Source organism: Cryptotermes secundus, unplaced genomic scaffold (assembly GCF_002891405.2).
Source record: "Cryptotermes secundus unplaced genomic scaffold, Csec_1.0 scaffold289, whole genome shotgun sequence".
Lineage (NCBI taxonomy): Eukaryota > Metazoa > Arthropoda > Insecta > Blattodea > Kalotermitidae > Cryptotermes > Cryptotermes secundus.
The window spans coordinates 593,876-616,326 of NW_019722431.1; the positions used below are offsets into that span (position 1 = coordinate 593,876).

At 42.5% G+C, this 22,451-nt stretch overlaps 1 protein-coding gene and 1 long non-coding RNA gene across 6 annotated transcripts in view; one reads left to right on the forward strand and one right to left on the reverse strand.

Annotated features, from left to right (window-relative positions):
• Positions 1-19,281, forward strand: part of LOC111861403 (arylsulfatase B) — a 119,624-nt gene extending 100,343 nt beyond the window's left edge. For 3 of the 5 annotated variants that reach the window (XM_033750303.1, XM_033750304.1, XM_033750305.1), the window contains 8 exons: positions 5,526-5,685; positions 7,955-8,181; positions 10,440-10,698; positions 11,656-11,813; positions 12,879-13,014; positions 15,034-15,189; positions 17,473-17,667; positions 18,004-19,281. In XM_033750303.1, coding sequence (XP_033606194.1) covers positions 5,526-5,685; positions 7,955-8,181; positions 10,440-10,698; positions 11,656-11,813; positions 12,879-13,014; positions 15,034-15,189; positions 17,473-17,667; positions 18,004-18,572 — 1,860 coding nt within the window. In that variant the 3' untranslated portion in view covers positions 18,573-19,281. Of the gene's footprint in view, positions 1-4,050; positions 4,180-5,525; positions 5,686-7,954; positions 8,182-10,439; positions 10,699-11,655; positions 11,814-12,878; positions 13,015-15,033; positions 15,190-17,472; positions 17,668-18,003 lie in introns of all 5 variants that reach the window. The other 2 variants (XM_023845941.2, XM_023845942.2) reach the window with 1 other exon arrangement.
• On the reverse strand, positions 19,099-22,387 carry LOC111861407. Its single transcript, XR_002842237.1, has 2 exons — positions 22,230-22,387; positions 19,099-19,418 (listed from the first exon to the last, which is right to left on the reverse strand). It is a non-coding gene; the product is annotated as an uncharacterized LOC111861407 (long non-coding RNA).
• Positions 22,388-22,451: the final 64 nt, after the last annotated feature.

A 22,451-nucleotide genomic window follows, 5' to 3' on the forward strand; every position in this document is an offset into this window, starting at 1 on the left:
AGACCGTGTCCCGTGGCTAATGAAGAATCATTACTGTCCCTGAGTCATTCTCACGTTGCCGGCGTCCCCTGGGCCCTGTCGCAAAGAAAATTCTGAGCACTGCACCTGTTGCTCTCTTCCAAGAAGCACTAGTCTGCACAGCGTGCTGGAAGGCCGCGTTCGATTCTTGGCAGGGGCGAGACATTGTTTTCTGCTCCACAGCATTCAGTCCGGCTTTGGAGCCCACCCAGCCTCTTATCCAATGGACACCGCAGGCTTTTTCCACAGGATAAAGTGGCCTGGGCTTGAAGGTGATCACTCACCTCCACCTAGTGTCGAGGTGAAATATGGTGGAGCTATACCTCCACTGTCCCATACGTCTTCATGGCGTAATGCTTAATGAATTCAGCACAGGGACAACTTTGCCTTTACCTTACCGCTTAATACAACTTACAATTTAATCCAACATGTTTCGGATTTTAGACCGTTTCCATGGACGTCCAACCGAATTGTTGAAAGTTGCTTTTTATGCAAAATGTCACAAGCCCACCGACGTTTCTGAGGAACGCATGCCTCCATCTTCAGGGTCTAGAAATTAAGGCAACCAAGCAGTAAGGAGCAGACCTGTGCTTGCCATCTGGTCGCCCTAGAGTATTCTGGATAGAAGAACATTTATATAAATGCTTTTTAAATTTCGGTAGCAATGTTCTGTGTATTCAGTTTCCTTATCCCAATTAGGGGAAGGGGTAGATGTCTGACTACCCCCCCTCGCCTGTCAGTGCTTGTGCAATCAATGAGTGGTACTCAGAGAATCTGCGGTTAGAAGGAAATCCCGTCGGCCACAACGTCACATAGCAGGTGGACAGGACCCGTTGCGTAGTTCTTGTCACAGCAGTCTAACCGGGAAAGTCCTGCCGTGACATTGCCTTCCTGGCATCGTAAAAGTCGCCAGTGCTTTTCCTTCCGAATGGAATTATTCTCGCTAAAATTTTGTGAATGTAATTAAAATATGAAACACGACGTTAAAACCAGTGCCTATGTGAAATGTGGTACACGACTGCAGATGTACAGGCACATGTAACATTACCTCAGGGCTTAATTAGTTAAGCACTATGCCATGTAGACATATGGGGGACTTGAGGCACAGCTCCACATTTCTTGACCTCGGCACTAGGTGGAGGTGAGTGATCAGCTTCACGCCCCGGCCGCTTCACTCCCAGCGAAAGAGCTCCGACTCCCCATTGAATAAATGTTTGAGTGGGCCCCAGAACCGGTATGGACGAAATGAAGAAAAGAAAATTGTTGACCCCACCGGGACTCGAACTCCGACCCTCTGTCGTCCAACCTGTAGCCAGTCGCTATACCGATTGCGCTATCCCGGATAACTTCCATGAAAGAAACTGGTGTATACTCAATCTACAACCATCTACAACAACGTCGAGGATGCGTCATCGCTAGTTAGTGACGTAGTTGGGTTACGTCATGATTACAAAGTCTTAAACACACTGCCGGTATTCATACATACTTAGGAGTCGGTATAGGGACTGGCTATGGGCTGGACGACACAGGAATCAGAGTTCGAGTCCCGGTAGGGTCAAGAATGTTCTCTGCTCCAAGTCGTCCAGACCGGCTCTGGGGTCCACCGAAGTTCCTATCCTATGGATACCGGGGGCTCTTTGCCCCGGGGGGTAAAGCGGCTGGGGCGTGAAGCTTATCAATCATCTCCATCTAGTTCCGATGTCAAGAATATGTGGATCTATGCATCCACTCCCCCATACGTCTTCATGCTTATACAGCTCTCTGATAAGGGAGCTGCACGGTGTATGACAGAGTGCATCGACTTTATAGGGCTGCCGGTTTTGTATGTATCCTGCTTTTATAACCCGTCCGTTTTGTGTGAGGGTCGGTATTCGTACCGCTTGCAAATGATATTATGTTTTGCAGTGTGAAATATCACCGGACGTTTCATTCGACTGGCTCGCAAACATGATTTGTATTCAGGAAATCCAGGGCTTCAGTTTCATCTCAAAGATGAGCTCTTTTTGAGTGGTTGTCAATCATTTCAGGCAAATCATGGTGGAGCGGCCTGAAACACGACCTTCCGTGTCTTCCTCATTTAATTCGCAGACAACTTTCGTAACTACTCGACGAACAGCTTGAAGTCATGTCAGTTTTTTGGCCGACGGCAGTATACGTGTATGTCCACTCTCCTCTCTTCCCTCGAACGGTATCAGAGGTGTGTCTAGCCGTTACGCAATGAAAGTCACAAGCAAGGTGCCTAGTCGGTATGTCATTAATGCCAATACCTCATTCCGATAAAGGTCTTTGTCAACTTTCGACCTTCGTAAAAACTTCTCACTTAAGTACTTCGCGCCGATCACCTAAGATATAACCTCCGCTGTTGAAAAAGAACAGTTATATCTTTATTCAAAACATCTTGCATGGTTCGTGATACCTTGAGTAGGCAACTTTACGGAAGAAAAACTCCCCGTGTTCAACGAGATCCTTCCTAAAGGCGATAAAAAAGTGCTTCAGTTTCTGAAGATGGCGCACCCTCAGATGTGTTTCATACACTACGAGGCCAGGGTACGAGGGGAGACAAATAAAGGAAACAGAGGATCACAACGAGGAATTAAAAAAATCCACAAAAATTGAGAACCAGCAAATGTTTCGCCACGGACGGCTCAGAAATGGAGAACAAACCATTCGTATGATTCGCAACGATACAAGTGATGGAACTAGTTGAAATTCCGGGATAACTAAGATGGCATCCACAATCACAGCGGAAGTACTAGGAACTGGCGAAACACAAGAAATGATCGAAAAATATAGACTCGGAGCAAAATTTAGTGATTTTCTCGGGCTCGGAAAGCGAGCTAAAAGGAATTAGTAACTGCTCTACAATGACAACACATCGCACATTACACAGATGCTTAAAGATAAAATAGAGAATTTGAAGTTCCGGGGGGGGGGGATCCAGTTTTACTGGATGCCGGGCCACTGCCGAGTTAAGTTAATGAGAGGGCCGACTTGGGGGCCAAGCAAGCAATCAAAGAAGGCACAGATAGTTACTGTTACCAGTGGCAGATCTTAAAATCCGGGGGAAAAAGAAGGGCAAAGAGGAACACCGAAATGGACGGAGGAGAACACTGCTAGAGGAATGGCTCGTCTCCGTCGTTCCGCGAGATAAAAATGAACTGCCGTGCCTTCGTGTCAATAAACCGCTTGAGAGCAGGCCACTCCAGTCTTAAAGAAAGCTTAAGCAGATTTAACATTGTGTTCAAGGCCGAATGCGAATGTGGTGACGGGCTGCAAACGGAGGAACATATCCTCTGGAACTGTAAACTGTACGAGGACTAACGGGCAACAATGAAGGACATTTTGTCTGAGAACTGCAAAAAGAAAGAATACTCAAAATCAGTTACAGAGCTCTTAAGACTAGAGAGAGAAAAAATTGTGCCAGGCGTCGATTACTTCATAAACAAAATTTATAAATTTACTTAAAAGAGAGAAATGCACAAAATATTAATTGTATATTCTTCTCTGTGGTTTAGTGGTCAGAGTTCCTGGCTGTAGATCCAGATGTCCCGGGCTCGATTCCCGGGGCCACCAGATTTTCTGAGAAGTAGAGGGTCTGGAACGGGGTCCACTCAGCCTCGTGAGGATAACTGAGGAGCTATTTCAAGGAAATAGTGGCTCCGGTCTAGAAAACTGAAATTAACGACCATGGGGATTCATTGCGCCGACCACGCGACACCCTCTATCCGCTAAAGTTGGCACTAACTTCGCCGACAAGAGGCGGTCGCTCGGTCGGTATAGTTCTCTTGCGGACTAAAGCCACGGAGTTTGTTTTGTTAGCGTTAAACTAAGAGATATATTCAAAAATTGCGGGGCGATCGCCATGATGGAACAAGATGTTTATAAGAGTGTGCTACAGAGGGCCGGATTGGCATTGCCTAGGCCTTTTTTGTACACACATTTATTTTGCAAAATAAAAGAAAAGCACACGACGGTTGACTCAAGAACAAGCGAACGCAGTGCACTAAATAGCAATACACGTATTGTTTTCAGGGCTGGTGACCGACAGCAATGGCGATATGTCAGCTGATGATAACGAGTTTTGCTATGTTCCTGGGGCTGAGTGTATCATCACAACCGTCATCAAAACCTAATATCATTATCATCCTAGCCGATGATCTGGTAAGACTGGTACAAAATAATGACCCCGTTGAATATACAGGCCGTGTTTTCAAACCTGGCCTCTGAGCTGCGCCGCGAGGAGTGTTATTGCAATAAGCGGAGGATCAGTGGTTGCAGCTGCAATCGAGTCCCCTGACTAACACATGCACACTCTACTCCAGTGGACGCGACCAAATCCACTACGCAATCTGTTGGGAAGAGACAGGTCTAAAGTCACGGACTGTATTTGCGACTCCCCTTCACTACAGCAGACACGGGGTAGCGTAGTTGGTTGAGGCACTATGCTACAAGCCAGAAGGTCGCGGGTTCGAGTCCCGATAAGGTACTTGGATTTTTCAATTTACCTAATCATTTCAGCCGCACTATGACCCTGAGGTCAACTCAGCATCTAACAGAAATGAGTACCAGGAATCTTCCTGGGGGTGAAGGCCGGCCGTCGCGTTAGGCTCACAAACTCACCGCCATCTGTGAGAATTGCCTAGAAAATGTGGGAGCCTCGACGTCTCACAACCCTATGGGCCTCCACGGCTTGTTACAGGAACAGCATTTTCATTTACCTTACCTTCGCCACAGCGTCCAGACAGACTTTGGGGCTTTTCGAGCGCCGTGTCCAGTACCTAAACTCCGTGTAATATGTGGACGAGGGCACGTCATGGCGTAGCCTGTTGCGTCGTCATTAGAACTTCATTAGACACGAGGATGAGAAATTCCGATATACTTACACATAACTTTTCTTCTGTAAGGTTGCCTACCCTGGTTCATAGAGTAGATGGGCCTTACCAGAGGCTATACCCGTGGGGGGTAAAGCGACCGGCAAATAATGCTGAGGTTTATGAAGGCATGGAGAACACGAGCCTGCATGGTTTATGAATTTTAATTATTGACAATGAAAAAAAAAATTTAATTAGCATCAAGAAATTTTAAATAATTTTTTTTTTAAACTTTACATTCCCAGGAAACTGCTGTGTTTGTGAAATGTTCTATTTTGTGTACTATGCATTGTAACATATAAGTGTACGTACTTTACGTCTAAACAACTTATGTGAAGGTGGTTTCCTATTTGTAGTGATGTTTGCCCTCTGAAGATGGTCCGCAGAGACCGAAACATGTAAGGGTGTTAAGTTTTTCATGTAGTAATAAACTTACAGGTCACATTGGACGGAGTGATTTATATTTGTGATACCTCCTTTCTCCATACGTCATCATGGCGTAATGCTTATAAGGACAACTATGCCTTTACCTCGTACTGAACGTCGCTAATGTTGGCAACGTTTTGTGAAGGCCACCTCCAACTCTAGTGCAGGACATGTTTCCTCGACATCTGCTGTATTGTGTGGTCTGTTCAGGGATGGAATGACGTAGGCTTCCACGGATCCGCGCAGATCCCGACGCCAAACATTGACGCGCTGGCCTACAACGGCATCATCCTGAATAGTCACTACGTGCCTGCTCTGTGCACCCCTTCCAGATCCTCACTCATGACGGGGAAGTACCCCACACACACGGGTAAGTACTGAGCTTGAACAGCTCAGGTTCTCCTTCAAGTGGTTTGTGCTGATTTGTTATGACGTGAGCCGGTATAGCGACTGGCTGCCGGCTGAACGGCCGAGGGGTCGGACTCTTCTCTATTCCACAGTGTCAAGACCGGTCCTAGGGCCCACCAAGCCACCTATCCAATGGTTACCGGGAGTAAAGCGGCTGGGGCGGGAAACTGACCAATCAGATCCAACTAATGCCGAGGTCAAGAATAAGTGGATCTATATATCCACCCCACCCCCCCATACCTCTTCATCGGGTAGCACTTAGTTGGTTAAACACAGGGACAATTTTACGTATTTGTTATGTCAGTCTTGTGTATACATGGCTCATCTGAACAGAGGGGAAGTACCGACAATTTGAAAGCACGTGACATCGCATATTTTTCTTGCATTTACCGCCGTGGTGTCAAGGACAGCAGAACAGTAATTTGCAGCTGGCCCTCGCTATAACCCATAACCATATTTTTTGTTCGTTCCAAGATAGCTTATATCTTTTGAGAGGGGAGGGGGGTCCGACTTCTACTCCCGACTACCGCCGACTCATTGTCTGAATGACTGTCCTGCAGTACTTGGCTGCTGGCTATCGTCAGGCCGCCGTGCTATATGATGATCCCTTTATGCATTAAATGGTTGCCAGGTAACATGCATTAAAGGGCTCTGGGCCTCTGTATCCTTTTCCGGTTCCGTCGAGCAGAGTGGAATGTCCATTGCGACCTGCTCACATAACCAAGAAAATCTATCACTCTCCACATTTCGACCTTGAAGAAAGAGACAGCACGATACTCCGAAACGTTGCTATAATGCCACAAGGTGTCACAACCCAGAAGACCACAATCTGAAAATTTATTTTATATGGCGTCATCCCATGCGACAGAGCTGACGAAATATTTTGCAATAACTCCGGCAGGAAAATGTATTCTCCTTGATTCACCGGACATGCTTCATATGCAATGTTCTTGCTTCCACATGCACGTGGCGATGTGGTCGTGAAAACATTGGAAGGATGTTGGAACACCGTCCGGTTTGTATGTATGTGCCCCTCACTGCCCCTCGCCCGAACAGTTGGAATGTTCCTATTCGGTGCACCAGAATTTGTCCATCATACACATGTGCGTTGGTGTCACTGGATGTGAATATTCTTGCACCAAAAATTGGGGTCCTTAACCCGTCCTCCGACATGAACTTGAGATTTTCTCGAAAACGGGCCCAACGAGCTTCATTTAATCTCAGTACTTTGTAAGACCATCCCCTCCCCCAAATTAAAATATATAGGCGCTATCTTCGCGAAAGTAACAGTACGCCCTCTGGTGGCCTAATATACGTATTTGTACCCACTGTTTTACGTTATCAAGAGTTCCTTCATATTTACTGCCCACGGTTACCGTCCTTGGTTTATGATTTTGAAGTTAAATGACCTACTTTAAATTGTAGAATTTCCGCAGTATCTGCTCGAACGGTAAAACAGAGTTTCTTTTTCACTGGTTCTACAGCCTCCTTGGGCCCTGGCCTCTGATTTTCAGTTTCATTATCATTTTTCAGACGGTATGACTCCTTGGATGAGTGATCAGCTCGTCGCAATAAAACATAGTATTGGTGAATTAATTACGGCACTGTACCTATTGAAATATAGGATATTGGTGGGAAAGCCGGAAGGAAAGAGACCACTTGGGAGACCTAGGCATAAAGGAGAACATAATACAGTATCATAAGTGATCTTGAAAGAACCATGATGTGAATGTGTGAATTGGATTAATCTGGCTCTGGATAAATACCAGTGGCAGGCTCTTGTGAATAAGGGGACGCGGTAGCGTAGTTGGTTGAGGCACTATGCTACAAGTCGGAAGGTCGCGGGATCGAATCCCGATGAGGTGGATTTTTCAATTTACCTAATCCTTCCAGCCGCACTGTGACCGTGGGGTCGACTCAGCCTCTAACAGAAATGAGTACCAGGAATATTTCTGGGGGTAAAGGGCGGTCGGCGCGTAAGGCTGACAACCTCAGCGCCATCTGTGAGCTGATTGTCTAGATGTGGGAGCCTCGACGTCTCACAGCCCTGTGGGCCTCCACGGTCTGTACAGGCAGAGCGTTACTTACTTTAGGCTCTTGTGAACAAGGCATTGAACCTTTGGTTTTCGTAAAAGACAGGTAATTTCTCCACCACTTGTGAAACTGCAAGCTTCTCAAGAAGGACTGCACAATCCATGACAGGTGTGTTTTCTTCTCTCTGTGTCTCTCAGGCATGCAGCACTTGGTGATCCTTGCCCCCGAGCCCTGGGGCCTGCCCCTCTCAGAGAGGCTGATGCCTGAGTACCTGAAATCTGCAGGATATGCCACTCATGCGATTGGCAAGTGGCATCTGGGCTTCCATCGCAGGGAGTACACACCCACGTACCGTGGGTTTGACTCCCATTATGGCTACTGGAATGGATACCAGGATTACTATGACCACACAATGAGAGCAACGGTAATTGTACCTTGGTCTCTTTACTCACCATATAAAAATATCCGCATGTACACAGAAATCTAAGAGTCACGAATTTCTATTGTTGACAACGTGCATATTCAGTGAAATCGTGATTTATTGCACGATATTAGATCAGTGGAGGAGTTATCTGTGGGGACTGTTTATTTCGACAGTTGTGCCTGTTTGTTTCATTTGAAGTCATTCAGAATAACGTGTGGCTGTGTGTTAATATTGTGACATGTCAACACATTGCCAGGCAACGGCTCGATAAACACCCTGCATTACACGCACGCAACTATAGAACACCGGAGTTATGGAAACCGTTTCTAGGCAACGGCTCGGTAAACACACTTCCCATAGGCAGTGACGTCACACAACAGACCTACAGAAAACGTGATGTGTTTTCTGTAGGTCTGCGCCGAAAGTTTGTGGGGGATAGCAAAGGTCGTTTGCGGGCAATAGACCCGTCCGCTCGTCAGAGAGGGCGCCCCACAATAACAAGACAATAACTGTCAAACAGTAATAAATATCCTGCCGTAAGCCCCAGATTGGGCTCGACACAAAGACTGACTGACCGTCAGTCGCAATGTGACTTTAACTTTCGTTTGCGGGCAGTCGTAAGCTGGAGGAGTGAGTAATAGATGGACTCCGCTTGAGTTCCGAAGTTCCAAGGGAACACGTGTGTGGCCAGAAGAAGTATTAGGAGACTTAGTGTGTGACGTTACATGTGCTGTAGTACGTCGATATTGAGAGTGTTTAATTCAGTGAGAATTTTACAGTTCCTGTGTTGAGATCCGTTGCCAGAAGACGACTAGTGAAGACGGAGAATCCTAGTGCGTGTGCAGCGGTGAACAGAATAGCTATGGCATTATGATTAAATATGATTAACAGAACTTGTAACCGAAGTGATAATAAATCCAGTAATCAGATCCAGAACCCGTTATTTTCGTCACGCGTATCCCCGTACACCTGACAATATAATAGATAGCTTAAAAGATAAGTTGGCCCCATGCTTAACTAATTAAACATTACAAAAATGAAGTGGAAGAAAATGGCATGGATGATGGTAATATTAAATTAATGGTGAAATTTTAAAATGTCTATCCATGCTCATTTTGTGTCTGAGTGCCAAATCACTCAACCATCAACTGTTGTTGATCATGCCGTGACCAAAAGAAATACACGTATCTCCCTGCTGCTTAGCGGTGAACTAAGCAATCACCACAGTGACACTCGTTTGGCCATAAAGAGACTTAGATATTTTTGTAAGAATTTGTTTTTAACAATCCTGCTGAAATTTCCCTAGATTTCATGTGAGTAAAGAAGATTAAAAATTGAAACAAAAGAGGTTTTAAGTTTACTTTTTGTTTTATATGGCTGTGAAACTTAGTCTTTCACCATATGGGAGGTAAAGTATATACAGGGTGTTTGAATATTTTTACCCATGACATGTGAAGCGATAACAGACTGGCGAAAATGAAATAATGAGGAGCTTTTTAATTAATTTTCTTCACTTAATATTACTAAAGTGATCGAGTCAAGTAGAATGAGTGGGAAAGGCATGTAGCGTACATGGGACAAATTAAAAATACATAAAAAGAATTAAAACGTCTATGTATCCACAGTGCGCCAATAATGCAACAATTGTTTATTCGCCATTTAACACTTAACACAACGACCATCTTCAGGTGTCTTAATGTATCGAAACTGTTACACTGTTCTAACGTCCGCTAAAACCGCGCTCTGCGGTTTATTTTCAAGTGGACTGCAGCGCGCGGTTTTAGCGGACGTTAGAACAGTGTAACAGTTTCAGTACATTAAGACACCTGAAGATGGCCATCTACGGCCGAAACATGTTGTGTTAAGTGGTGAGTAAACAGTTGTTGCATTATTGACGGACTGCTTAGCAGTTCCTACAGACGTTTTAATTAAAGTTTTGCAACAGGATGCTGAAATAGAGAATTTAAAAGCCTGAAGGAAGACTGATATATATCATAGAAGGATAACATTAAAATATATATTTTATGGATGGAATATATTAGTGTAGGTTGGATTGAACTTATTCAAGGAAGTTTCCAGTAGCATGCTGTTGTGAATATGGCAATGATCCATCGGGTTAGGCAAAGGCAAGAAATTTGTAGACTAGTTGTTTCACCATCACCACTGAAGGATGATTTTATACAACATAACTTGTTACTTAGTTATTTAAGTAGTTAGGTATTTGTTAGTCAGTTGGTTACAATAGTTTGTATTTTCAGCTAGTGCCATACAAAGGCTATGACATGCGCCGCAACATGACTATCGACTGGCAGGCTCGCGGACTTTATTCCACCGATTTGTTCACGAATGAGGCCGTGCGTGTCATTGAGACACACGACAGCGAGAAGGGGCCACTGTTCCTGTATCTGGCACACCTAGCGCCTCACACCGGCAACCCTGAGGAGCCATTCCAAGCTCCGGATGAAGAAGTGGCAAAATTTGCACACATCGAAGATCCAGAGAGGAGAATGTATGCAGGTAGAAGTCTTGGACATTACATATTCCAGGCTCCTCGACATTCTCTATAACAGATATCCATCTTTATTTATTATGTGTCTTTTGCCTCCATCTCTTCACTTCTTGTAAATCATTCTCTACATCCTAAGCAGCAAAATATAACTAATTGCCCCTGTAATATTTCTTTAACCATTTTCCAAAGTTTTCCATCCAGTATCTCTATGTGTGTTAGCATGTAGTATTATGAAGTGAGGTTGTTAGTCTCACGCACTGCCTCCATTCTGGATGACCAGGAACTACATTTAATCTGGCCTCTACCCTTCATCCAGGAGTGCTTCCGCTAGCATAGCTCCCTGGGGGCATGCAAACCTGCCCACTACATTAAGGTAGTAGCCCCAAGGGAGAAGATCTTTAATATTAGAGAATAATATATTTACACCAGCAAGCTCCTCTTTTCATGTTTTACCTGAGGATGACGATAGACCAGACGATAGAAGGTGTCAATTTTTGGAATTCTGTATATTAACCCTTTGAAACAGAATGATTAGTATATGTAAAACCTTATTTGATATCTGAAAACCCTGCATTCTACCCACAGAGGGTACTTATGTGTTTTGTATGATTCTCACAATAAAGAGCAGTTATTTCCCTAAACAGCATTAAATCATGTAAGATTTGAGGCTTTCACGGCGGTGACTATGAAGAAAGCAGTTTTCTGGGATTTGGCACCGTGTATATGTAACACCACATATACACGGTGCCAAATCCCAGAAGACTGCTTTCTTCATCAGCATTAAATCAGTTTGTATGTATGATGGAGATACAGTGTTTTTCCTGTGAGACAGAAAATGAACTATTGAATGTTATTTAATGAACTTCGAGGGTCAAAGGGCTAAATCAAACGATTCATAAAGTCCAAGTAAAGTGTCATACATGTTTCATTAAGGTTATTGATAGTCATTTGCTTCTTGTCGGCAGCAATGGTGTCAAAGTTGGACCAGTCAGTTGGTGATGTAATGGCAGCATTAAGAACAAGAGGGATGCTTCACAACTCTGTTGTATTGTTCATGTCTGACAATGGGGCACCCACATTTGGGGTGCATTCCAACAGGGGTTCCAATTTCCCACTCAAAGGGGTAAGTGAAATTGAGCATATGGAGAAGGAAGAGAATCTTTTTGTGCTTTTGAAACTGTTGCTGTAATAGCAATGCAGTACAGCTGCTGCAACTGATGTACAAGCATGACCTTCAACTGTGCTTGCAGATTATGTCTAAGACATCATTACTTGAGAACACCATACAAGTCACAGCACAGAGTTGCCATCAATCATCACTTTGGCCATCAACTCAAATTGGGGTAGTAGAAACCCCATTTTCAATCCCTCCCCCCCCCTTCCACTTAGTTACTGAGACAAGGCCAAGCTCACAGATCAGTTGCTGCAGTTTATCAGAGACTGGCCCTATGGGAAAAATCATAATTTAATTTGTATTATTTATCAGAAATATCATAAATATTAGTACTCTTCTTGATACTCAGATTGTGAAAAGTTGGATAAGGGTGAAGTGGTACTTCTTTCTGTTTTCTTTGTAATATAGTTTGTGTTTTGTACACATTTATATATATTTTAAAATGAACTAGTAAGCTTTAGTTAAAACAAGAAATTTAGCCTTCCATTATTATCTCACTTAGTAACATATGATTAATTCAATGTGCAGAGTCATTCTTGGGAAGCTGATAATGGCTCAGCTTGTCAGAAAAATATTCTCTATTTTATGAAACCCAAAGTTTGTGCCAAATTGGAAAGCAGAAGAAGGAGAATATAATGTGTACACAGTTCGAGACTGTCAAGATAGCTAGCTCACTATTCCAATGGATAGTGTGACTTCCTGCAAATGAGAATTGTCATCAGATGCTACCATTTTAAGCCAAAGCACCTACTATCTTCAGCTGTTAAATTTTTTTACCTTTCCAGTGGAATATTAATTGGCATTCAGATAGTTAAATTGGTTGCACTGGCATGAAGTATGCTGTTTTGTATATGAAATATCTCAAGAGGCCTGACACATTTGCGTATCTCATGAAGTATGCAGTGTTTTGTAGATGCATCACATGAAGTATGACATGTTTTGTAGATGAATTACCTCATAAAGTATGTTACGATTGCAGATAAAGTATTTCATGAAGTATCCTATATATTGCAGATGAAGGAGAGCCCATGGGAGGGAGGTGTGCGAGGGGTGGCTGCCCTGTGGAGTCCCCTTCTGCACTCTACCCAGCGAGTCTCAAATCAGTTAATGCACATTGCAGATTGGTTGCCCACATTTTATTCTGCTGCAGGTACACTTAATCATTAGAAAGTGAATTAAATTATTGTCTCCCCCCCCCCATGTGATCTGTTCTGATGTAGAATTCATTCTGAACTTATGAATTCTTAGATGTCTTAGCAGACTCCTTATATGGGCGATTACACCATCACAAAAACTTCACCTGCACAGAGAAACATGGACATATATCCATGTCTCAAGCAGAATTTGAACCTGTGAATCCAATGTATGAGCTTAGAATGTGCAGCCACTTTTATCAGGATTAATTTGTTCCATGATAACTTATTTAATGACACAGTATCAGCTGCAGAGATTATTTAACAATGAATGAGATAATGATGATTTTATTCTGTATATGTGTTCTACACTGTCCTTCAAGATACATTTAACATTGCATCTCCATATTTGTTTCTACTGACATACTGTGAGTGTATTGATAGGTAAGGGGCAAGCCATAGCTCAGGCAGTTAAGTCACTGAAATCTCACTGAACAGGTCCAAGATCAATCACACGATTGTCAATGTAGAATTTGTTGTGGACAAATTGGCACTGGGACAGGTTTCTGTCCCAGTGCTTTTGTCTTCCAGTGCCAGTTACCATTCTACAAATTCTCCATACCCATCAATCATTAGGGGTTTTTACCCCCTTTGTGGCCTCAGTGCCAAAGGCCTTATCTCTTGCAGTTCTCAAGAGGCAGGATTGTTAATAAACTTGAAAGGCTTAAAGATATTTGTAGGTATGAAGGTTATTAATTCATTTAACTTAAAGTATCCCTTATACATTTCATGAATATTCATGGCTGTTATGTACACAGTTGAGCCTATTATTGACAGAGATGGCTGCCGTTTGATGTGGGCGTTTCATTTCTAAAAATCACCAGGTATATCGAAAACAGGTGAAACAAGAAGTGCACTGAATAAAGAGTGAGCATGTTGGAGGAACAGGAAGTGATGTGACTAAGTGAAAATGGTTGGGCAAAACAGGGAAAGTGGCCATGCCGCTCACTGCACATGTGCAGCAGATTGTGTCATGGCCACAGGTAAGATACCAGTACTTCTCATGACACAGAAACTAACCCATTGGTACACAGAAATTCTGATTACAAAAGAGTGTATAACTAGAGTTACTGGCATTGATAGTGACATTGCACGCTATCCAGTAAACAACCATACTGCATATTAAATATACCTCAGGAACTGAACAACATGCAACAGCATTAATGTATGGTAAATTAAACATAGGCATGAACCTTTGAAGAATTAGGGATGTAGGTTTTTTTTGTGGTGATTAATCATATTGTGGTCTTTGGGTTGTAACACCATGTGGAAGGATGCCAACGTTTCAGAAGAGTATACTGCTTCCATCTTCATGGTTGAACTCTTGAGGCAGAAATTTCCTCCAAGTGTCATACCTGCCTATAGAACTACCCAGCACCACAACTTGCAACACAATATGAATCGTTAACTTGATGTTCAGACAGTGAATCTGAAAGAAGAGGGAACCCTGGAATTTGTTCCCAAGTCACTATCTGAACATTTGTCCAGAGAGAATGAGAAAACCCATGGAAATATTCATTCAAGGTACTTGGTCCCTCACTGGAACGCAGAATAGGATCCATGCTAAATGTGAATCGGACATAAGTCGCATGCACTGTATCGAATATTCTTTATGTAAGAAAGTGAATAGTACAGAATTAACGAACCCTTTCGAAGTTATGTGATTGTTTGATCAAGAACACCGTGGTTTTCATGATTTTGACTTCCTATCTGCATTATTATTCATCCTTTGTGTCAGTGAACATCACAGACAATCTGTATATTGTAGATAAATATAGAAACAATATTTATGTCTTATTTATCATGAGTGCTGTAAAGAGACAAAAGAAAACTTTTTGTTGAGCAAGATCTGACATGGAAAGGGTCAGTGGGGAGATCATGGCTGTTATTTTTCCTGCAAACTCTTATAAACCTGGATGTATATTTTTAGGCTCAGATTTCCTTAAATGTCAAAATAAGTGTTTCCACTCTCATAGGTTTGGATGTGCGTGACTTGGGTAAGATTGATGGGATTGACATGTGGTCGACTCTCTCAGAGAATATTCCATCACCACGATTAGAGATTCTCCACAATATAGACCCTATTGATGATTATGCAGCATTACGAAGAGGAGACTGGAAGTATGTTACAGGTACAAGGATTCTATCTGAATGAAAGGTTATTGGAAATAAAATTGCAGTAATATTATTTCTGTATTGTGAAATACCATGAAAAAAGTTCTTGGTCTATTTAGTTCTATCATGTACTGATATTTCCACCTACATGCACTGTCCTTTGTCAGAATATTCTCCATTCTCCTATGTCCTCTCATAATCACTCCTTTATCTGTCTCCACTTTCCCCCTTAACTATCTCGTTCTTGGTCACCCCAGTAGAATGCGATTGCCATAATCTCATAACACATGCCCATACTACTGTCTGACTCCACACAGCTAAGGCCTTCTTTCTCAGCTTATTATGAAATTACCAGCATATTGTGGAATATGAAGATTCAGTATGGTGTGTTACTGTGTTCACAATTAGCTGCCAGTGATCCCTGTCCCAAGCCAGATGAATCCAGTCTACACTGTACTATTCCATTTCTTTAAGATCAATCTTATTATTATCCTCCTGACTCCACCTAGGTCTTCCAAGTGTTCTTCCTACCAAAACTTGACATGCCTTTCTCTTCTCTCCCATGCATGCTACATGCCCCACCCATCTCATCCTCCTTGATTTCTTTATTCTAATAGTATTTGGTCAGGAGTACAAGTTATGAAACTCCTCACTATGCAGTTTTCTCCATCCTCCTGTTCCTTGCTCACTGCTACATCCAAATACACTCCTCAGTACCCTGTTCCCAAAATACCCGTGCTCTTCCCTTACTCTGAGAAACCAAGTTGCACATCCATATAAGGCAACAGATTGCTAAGAAAAAATATTCTGAACTGAATGAAGGTAATAATTTTCCAAATTTAATCTGCTATTACAGGGTTTGTCCGGAAAGTAATGCAATTTGTTATTTCCTGCCGCTCCTCCTGGTCGCAGCACGTTCGGACCGGATGGGAAAGGGGGGGGGAGGACTCTTAGCTTCACACCGCTTCCAAACTCAGTCTGCTCTGAGCTCTGGGAGCGTCAGGATCGCCGTTTCCATGAACCTCCTGCTAGTGCCTGTGTTATGACGTGCAATGGAGAAAACTATTGAACAACATTACACGATCAAGTTCTGTGCTAAACTGAACAAAACCTCGCCGACACCCACCAAATGATTCAGGAAGACTACGGGGACTCTGCTCTCTCCTATTCTCAAGTCTCCAGATGGTTAAAGTTGTTTAAAAATGGCCGGGAAGAGGTGTAGGATGACCCCCGCTCTGGACGGCCGTCAACCAGCAAAAGTGACAAAAATGTGTCTCATGTTCGTGATCTTTTAAATACCGATCGTCGCACTCGAAAGGAGATCGCTGCTACCTGGCAGCTGCACCACGACAACACTCTCAGCCACACCGCTCTACGCGTCCGGGAGTTTCTGGCCAAACACAGCTTGGTAACGTTGCCCCAGCCCTCCTACAGTCCTGACCTGGCCCCAGCAGACTTCTCTTTGTTCCTGAGGATCAAGAACACCCTGAAAGGAACCCGTCTTGGAACCATTGAAGCGATCCAAACTGCCGTGACAAAGGCTCTAAACGAGGTCCCCGTCGACGACTTCCAGGATGCGTACCGTGCATGGAAAAGTCGCTGGCAAAAGTGTGTGGATGCCCAAGGGGGTACTTTGAAGAATTTTAAACATTAGTAACGATATACTGAATAATTTTTTCTACAAACTTAATTGCATTACTTTCCGGACAAACCCTGTATTTCTTCATTGGTGCAAATTCGGTTTGTCATTCCCACATGTATGCAAATTTCCAAAGGATCCATTAATTGTCCTTAGTTTTCTCTGCATGTTCATACAACTGTTTTTAATTTTGCCAATTTCTCTGTACTGTTTCTACCTTTGAATCTTCTGTGATGTTTCAGTTTCAGATTTTATCCCACTGATTGATTAATTCTTGGTTTACTTATCAGCGATTGTTCAAGTTTCTTGTTTATGTAACACTAAATGGCAGGATGAGTTGTGAACTGGAAAGGACACTGAAGGAAGCAGTTATAGCGCTATTAACAAAGGTATTATCCTGGCTTTTGTCTAATGGGATGGAGAAAAATCATGAAAACCTGAACCAAAATTGCTAAACTCTGTGTTATCTCTTCTTCTTCACTTCTTAGCAAACCCCATGAAGAAACATCTCTTCAATCTATAACCTGCTTACAGCCTCTGGTCTTGTCATTACTTCCTGTGACTGTATTCTGCATTCAAGAACTTTGGAAAACACTACATTACATTACAAGTAAAATATGAAACAACATTTTAATTATCTCTTTGTTTGATATGCATGAAGGCACAACGCAGAACGGAAAAGTAGACGAATGGTATGGTGAATCGGGTTTGGACAGCAAGGGTAAATCGCAAAAGTATGATGTGGACATGGTACTGAACTCAAAAGTTGGCATTACCATAACAGGATTCACCACTAAGCTGCAGCTACAGGCCAAGAAATTGGCAAGAATGTCACAGAATGGAAGCACAGACAAAGGTAAGTTGAAACATGTGTATTATAGCAGCTACTTATATTTTCTTTGCCTTTGTATTAAAAAAAAACATTAGATTATGCAAGACCATATTCAACTGCGGGCTTTGGCATTAGCGCTGTTTGAAATTTGGGATCTGCTGCTAGAAAGTTAGGTAATTAGTAAGATTGATCTTAAGAAATAGGCTGTGAGGATGGGAAGTGGATGGAACTGGCTCAGGATTGTTTCCAGTGCTGTACTTTGGTATTTAGTGATGAAGATTCTTAGGATTTTACCACCAGAGAGTTAGTTCAGTTAGTTAGCAGCATAAGGACTAAAGAAATTTTGTGATATATTTACAGGTGATGGAAGCAAACCACTGAAGCTGCTATCAGAAATGGCTGTAATGTCACTGCGACACCAGGCAGAAGTTCACTGTAATAAAAAGAGTAGTATGTCCTCTTTAAGTAACACCAGTTCTGAGACAGCTTGCCAGCCTCGGGAAGCACCTTGTCTCTTTAACATACGTGATGATCCCTGTGAGACCACAAATCTGGCATTCAGTCAGCCACTCATTCTCCACAGCCTCGAGGAGTCTCTGGAGCAATTCAAGAAGACGATGGTGAAACCTCTAAATGTTCCTGGAGACCCTATGTCAAACCCCACTTACTGGAATGACACATGGGTGAACTGGAAGGATGACACTGTCACTCCTGATGACAGCATTAAAGTCCTACCTTTACCAACAAGTCCTCCGTCAACACTGTCATTCATGACAGTCCTCTCTCTTATTATAGCGCTTTCCATTGTCACTGCTGTCATGAAACTGTCAGTCAATGTTACACCACAGAAAAGTTCCTTTTTCTCTAAGTTCCTCATAAAACCCAAGCAGACAGATATAAGCAGTGATCAGAAAGGAGAAGTGCAGTAATCACTAACTGTAAGACTGAAAAGTTTCACTTATATGATGCACTGTGTAACCTTGTAACACGCAACATTTTTTCAAGGTGAATTCTGATAATTATAGCAAGGTATTCCGAGACAAGTTTTCAATGCCAGCTTCCTTAAAATGCTGTAGTCTCTGTCACAGGGGTGGCAGAAAAAGTCTCATCAGGTTTTATGGATGTGGCCCTCTGCCCTGTTACAATTCAGAATTATTCTAGTATCATTTTCAATTTATACGGGTCAGTTGATGAAATATCTCCAGTCACTTCTTCCTTACAACATACTTTCCGTTTCAGTTTCTTTGCAGCTCTTTGCTCCCTTCCTGAAGTCTTTCAGTACCTAGCCAAACTATTCAGAATTTACTTCACTATGAATCTTTGACATTTGGTAGGATTCCTTGGATGGAGGTTTACATAAACTATCCCAAGGCCTCTGCTACACAACACATAGAAACAAAAAGTGCTTATACATGATTTATCACCCTTTCTCTGTAAAATGGTACTGATAAGACATCAAATAATTTCATTTTATTGAATCTATATACAGGAGAACTGTACTAGTCAAAATCATACTCTTTATTACTTCATCCCATTGTATATGCCCTTAAGTATGTCTGTGTACATATAGACTTCCTGTGTAAGTGTATTTGTATTTTAATATAAGAATATAGAAAATTTCAGTTCCTAAAACTGTAACAGTGTGAGATTCTAGGTTCTTGCATCCGTGACCATGAAGACTGCCATCTTCTGGGTTGTCATATCATGTACCGTGGCAATGCTGTGGAAGTTTTTAGAAGAATTTGCTGCCTCCATCTTCAGGGTAGAACTGTAAGCTGGGCATGGAAAAAAAGAGAAGCTGAGTAGCTTTGTCGGTACAGTGACTAGCTATGGGATGGATGACTAAGGAATTATGGTTCAATTACTGGCTGGGGCAAGAGGTTTTTCTCTTCTCCACAGCTTCCAGACCAGCATTAGAGTCAACCCAGCCTCACATAGGTACTGGATGCTATTTCCTCAGTAGCGAAGTTGCTGGGTTATGAAGCTGACCATCCCCATCTCATGCCAAGGTTAAGACTGCATGGAGCTATACCTCCAGTCCACCATCCATGTGCACAATGTGGTTCTTAACTAGGCAGAGATAACTTTACCTTTACATTTATGGATGTAGGGTCTAGGGCTCTGAGTGAACTGAAATTGGGGGAGAAAGGCAAAAATGTAACGAATGTTGTCCCTTCAAAGGGATGTTCTCCTAGGGCTGAGTTCTTAGAAGAAGTAGTGGCTCTGGGTGGAGCAAGAGGAGGCTGGGGAAAGTCAGAAGAGACTGAGTAAGGAAACAGTGGCCCTTTAAGGGCAGCCGCACACCAACTGCTTCAAGACAAGCATCAAGACATGAGACAAAAGACACAGTCTTGCTTCATTCGTGATTCGTCAGCATCATGACTGAGACCAGTGTGCAGTGGTTTTCAAAGCTCGTTCGTTTCAACTGTGCTCCTTTCTTTGTGTCATGTCGCAGACATCGTGTCTTGACTGTTACATGTCTTGACACATGCCAGTGTGCAGCCTACCTAAAGGAAACAGTTATGAAAACTTCTATCTTTCTGGGATATAATGCAGTGTAGTCCACTGAAAGTGAACTGATGTTTCGCAGGAACACTTCACTCTGATTGCTGCCTGTTTCGTGGTGGTATCTGGCTTGGCTCACCTTTCAACCCTGAAAATGGAGGCAACATATTCCTCTAAAACATCAATTGACTTCCATAAGACTACACAGTGATATAGCCCAAGAGACAGAACTCTTTTACAAATGGCATTCGATTCATTACACTGTAGGGCACAAACACATTCAGCTAATTAAAAGAGATTCTAAATAAGAGGTGCAGCTATATCATTGCCTGGTTGATCGGTATGCGATTTATTTAGTGATGATGTTTCTGCTATAAAGCTTATGTAGCATCAAGCAGTAGGATAACCGTAAAATATTTAATTGGAAAAGATGTAAGAGAAAGCAAGCACAGTCCATTCAAATTAGTGCAACCTAGCATTCACCTGGAGAGACTGGTGGATATAAAATCAGAGTTACCATATCCAGTCTCTGGGTCAAGCCTCAATCCCAGGACCTCCTGAATGCAAAGCAGGATTGCTAATGATTACATTGTGATGTTCGGCCGCCACTGAGATGAGTCAACATCAGTGAATAAACACAGGGTTTGGATTGAGAATTGGATTTATTGAATGATTATGGCTCATAACTACAAATAATTACCCTCTATAAATCACTACAGCACACACCAAATCTTCTCAGTTTATGTCTTGCACTAGTCATTGCTAAGTAGTGTACAGATTTCTCTACTTCCATGTTCATGTCTAACCACCAATTATGAACAATGAATCCTGACTCACAACCAAGTAACTTTCAGTCAGCGGGAATAGGTGGGGGAGCTCTCTTGAGCAGTTCCACGATGATGTCCACTCTGGCGATCATCACCAATGCTCCTGTATCAGTAGTCACAAGACATGCTTTCTTTCTTATCTCTCCCTTGGTATTAAGGCTGTTATTGCACACATATGATAACTTCTCTGTTCATATAAATTCTCTAGCTATGAAATTAACTTTGTTTAGAATGGTTGGGACCAGCTTCCACCAGTCGACCCTGCTTGCTTTTAGCTATGAGTGGAATTTCTTAGTTTCATTAACCGTACTAGAAGGTGGGGGCGATTATACGTACGAATCCCTGGGTCAAAGCCACACTGGAAGCAAAGACAGCATCGCAGTATTTTTGTGCAGCACCTGGGGTTATTAATAAGTGTTAAAAAAGTAAGTAAGTAAAGGTATCCCTGTAACAGGCCGTGGAGGCCCATAGGGTTATGAGATGTTGAGGCTCCCACATTTTGTAGACAGTCAGCTCATAGATGGCGGTAAGGTTGTCAGCCTTACATGCTGGCCGCCCTTTACCCCCAAGAATATTCATGGTACTCATTTCTGTTAGAGGCTGAATCGACTCCAGGGCCATAGTGTGGCTGGAAGGGTTAGGTAAATTGAAAAAATGCAATGACCTCATCGGGATTCAATCCCTCAACCTTCCGGATTGTAGCATAATGCCCCAACCAACTACGCTACCTAGTGGCCCCTATTAATAAGTGTTAAACTATTATAATTCATAATTTATTTACATCCATAAACTGTTACATATATGGTATTGGAACGTGTTGCTGTCTACTGAAGAGGCCGTTCAGATTGTTAATTGGTTTATTTAACAGCCTACAAGTCGTAACTACAATTGATTATAACACTCTTGCGGGTTTACACACGTTACAAACCCTACACAATATCTCTTCACTCTCTCTTCAGTGGTCTTAACGTATTTATAACGCGGGAGCTATACAAGTGTCACTGAATTATACACTCCCAATACCTTCTCAGTTATCACGAACTTGTGAACCTTGTGAACTAGTGAGGTTATTTGTCGCGTTACAAACACCCAACACATGACAGTATGATTAGGCCGATTAGACGTATGTGGATTTGCAAACTGAAAACGTTCTAAAAATGGAAACATCGTACCTCACAAATATCAGAATAACTACAAATAAAGAGCCATGTAGTCAACCCAGTTATCCTCTTTCATCACTTAGTTATAACTTACGGCACAACAGACAGAACACCAATGTTTCATGCGTAAAAACAACATTAATTCGTAGAATTTGAGGTTCTCACTGCAATAGTTGTAACAGTTTATACATTCTGAGACATAACATTAATTTGTCGACTAATTTTTCATAAACAGCTGTTTTGCCATGAATTGGTACAAGACGTACAAGATAACCAACATCGCAGTGCAGAAGATAAAAATCAATAATTACATACG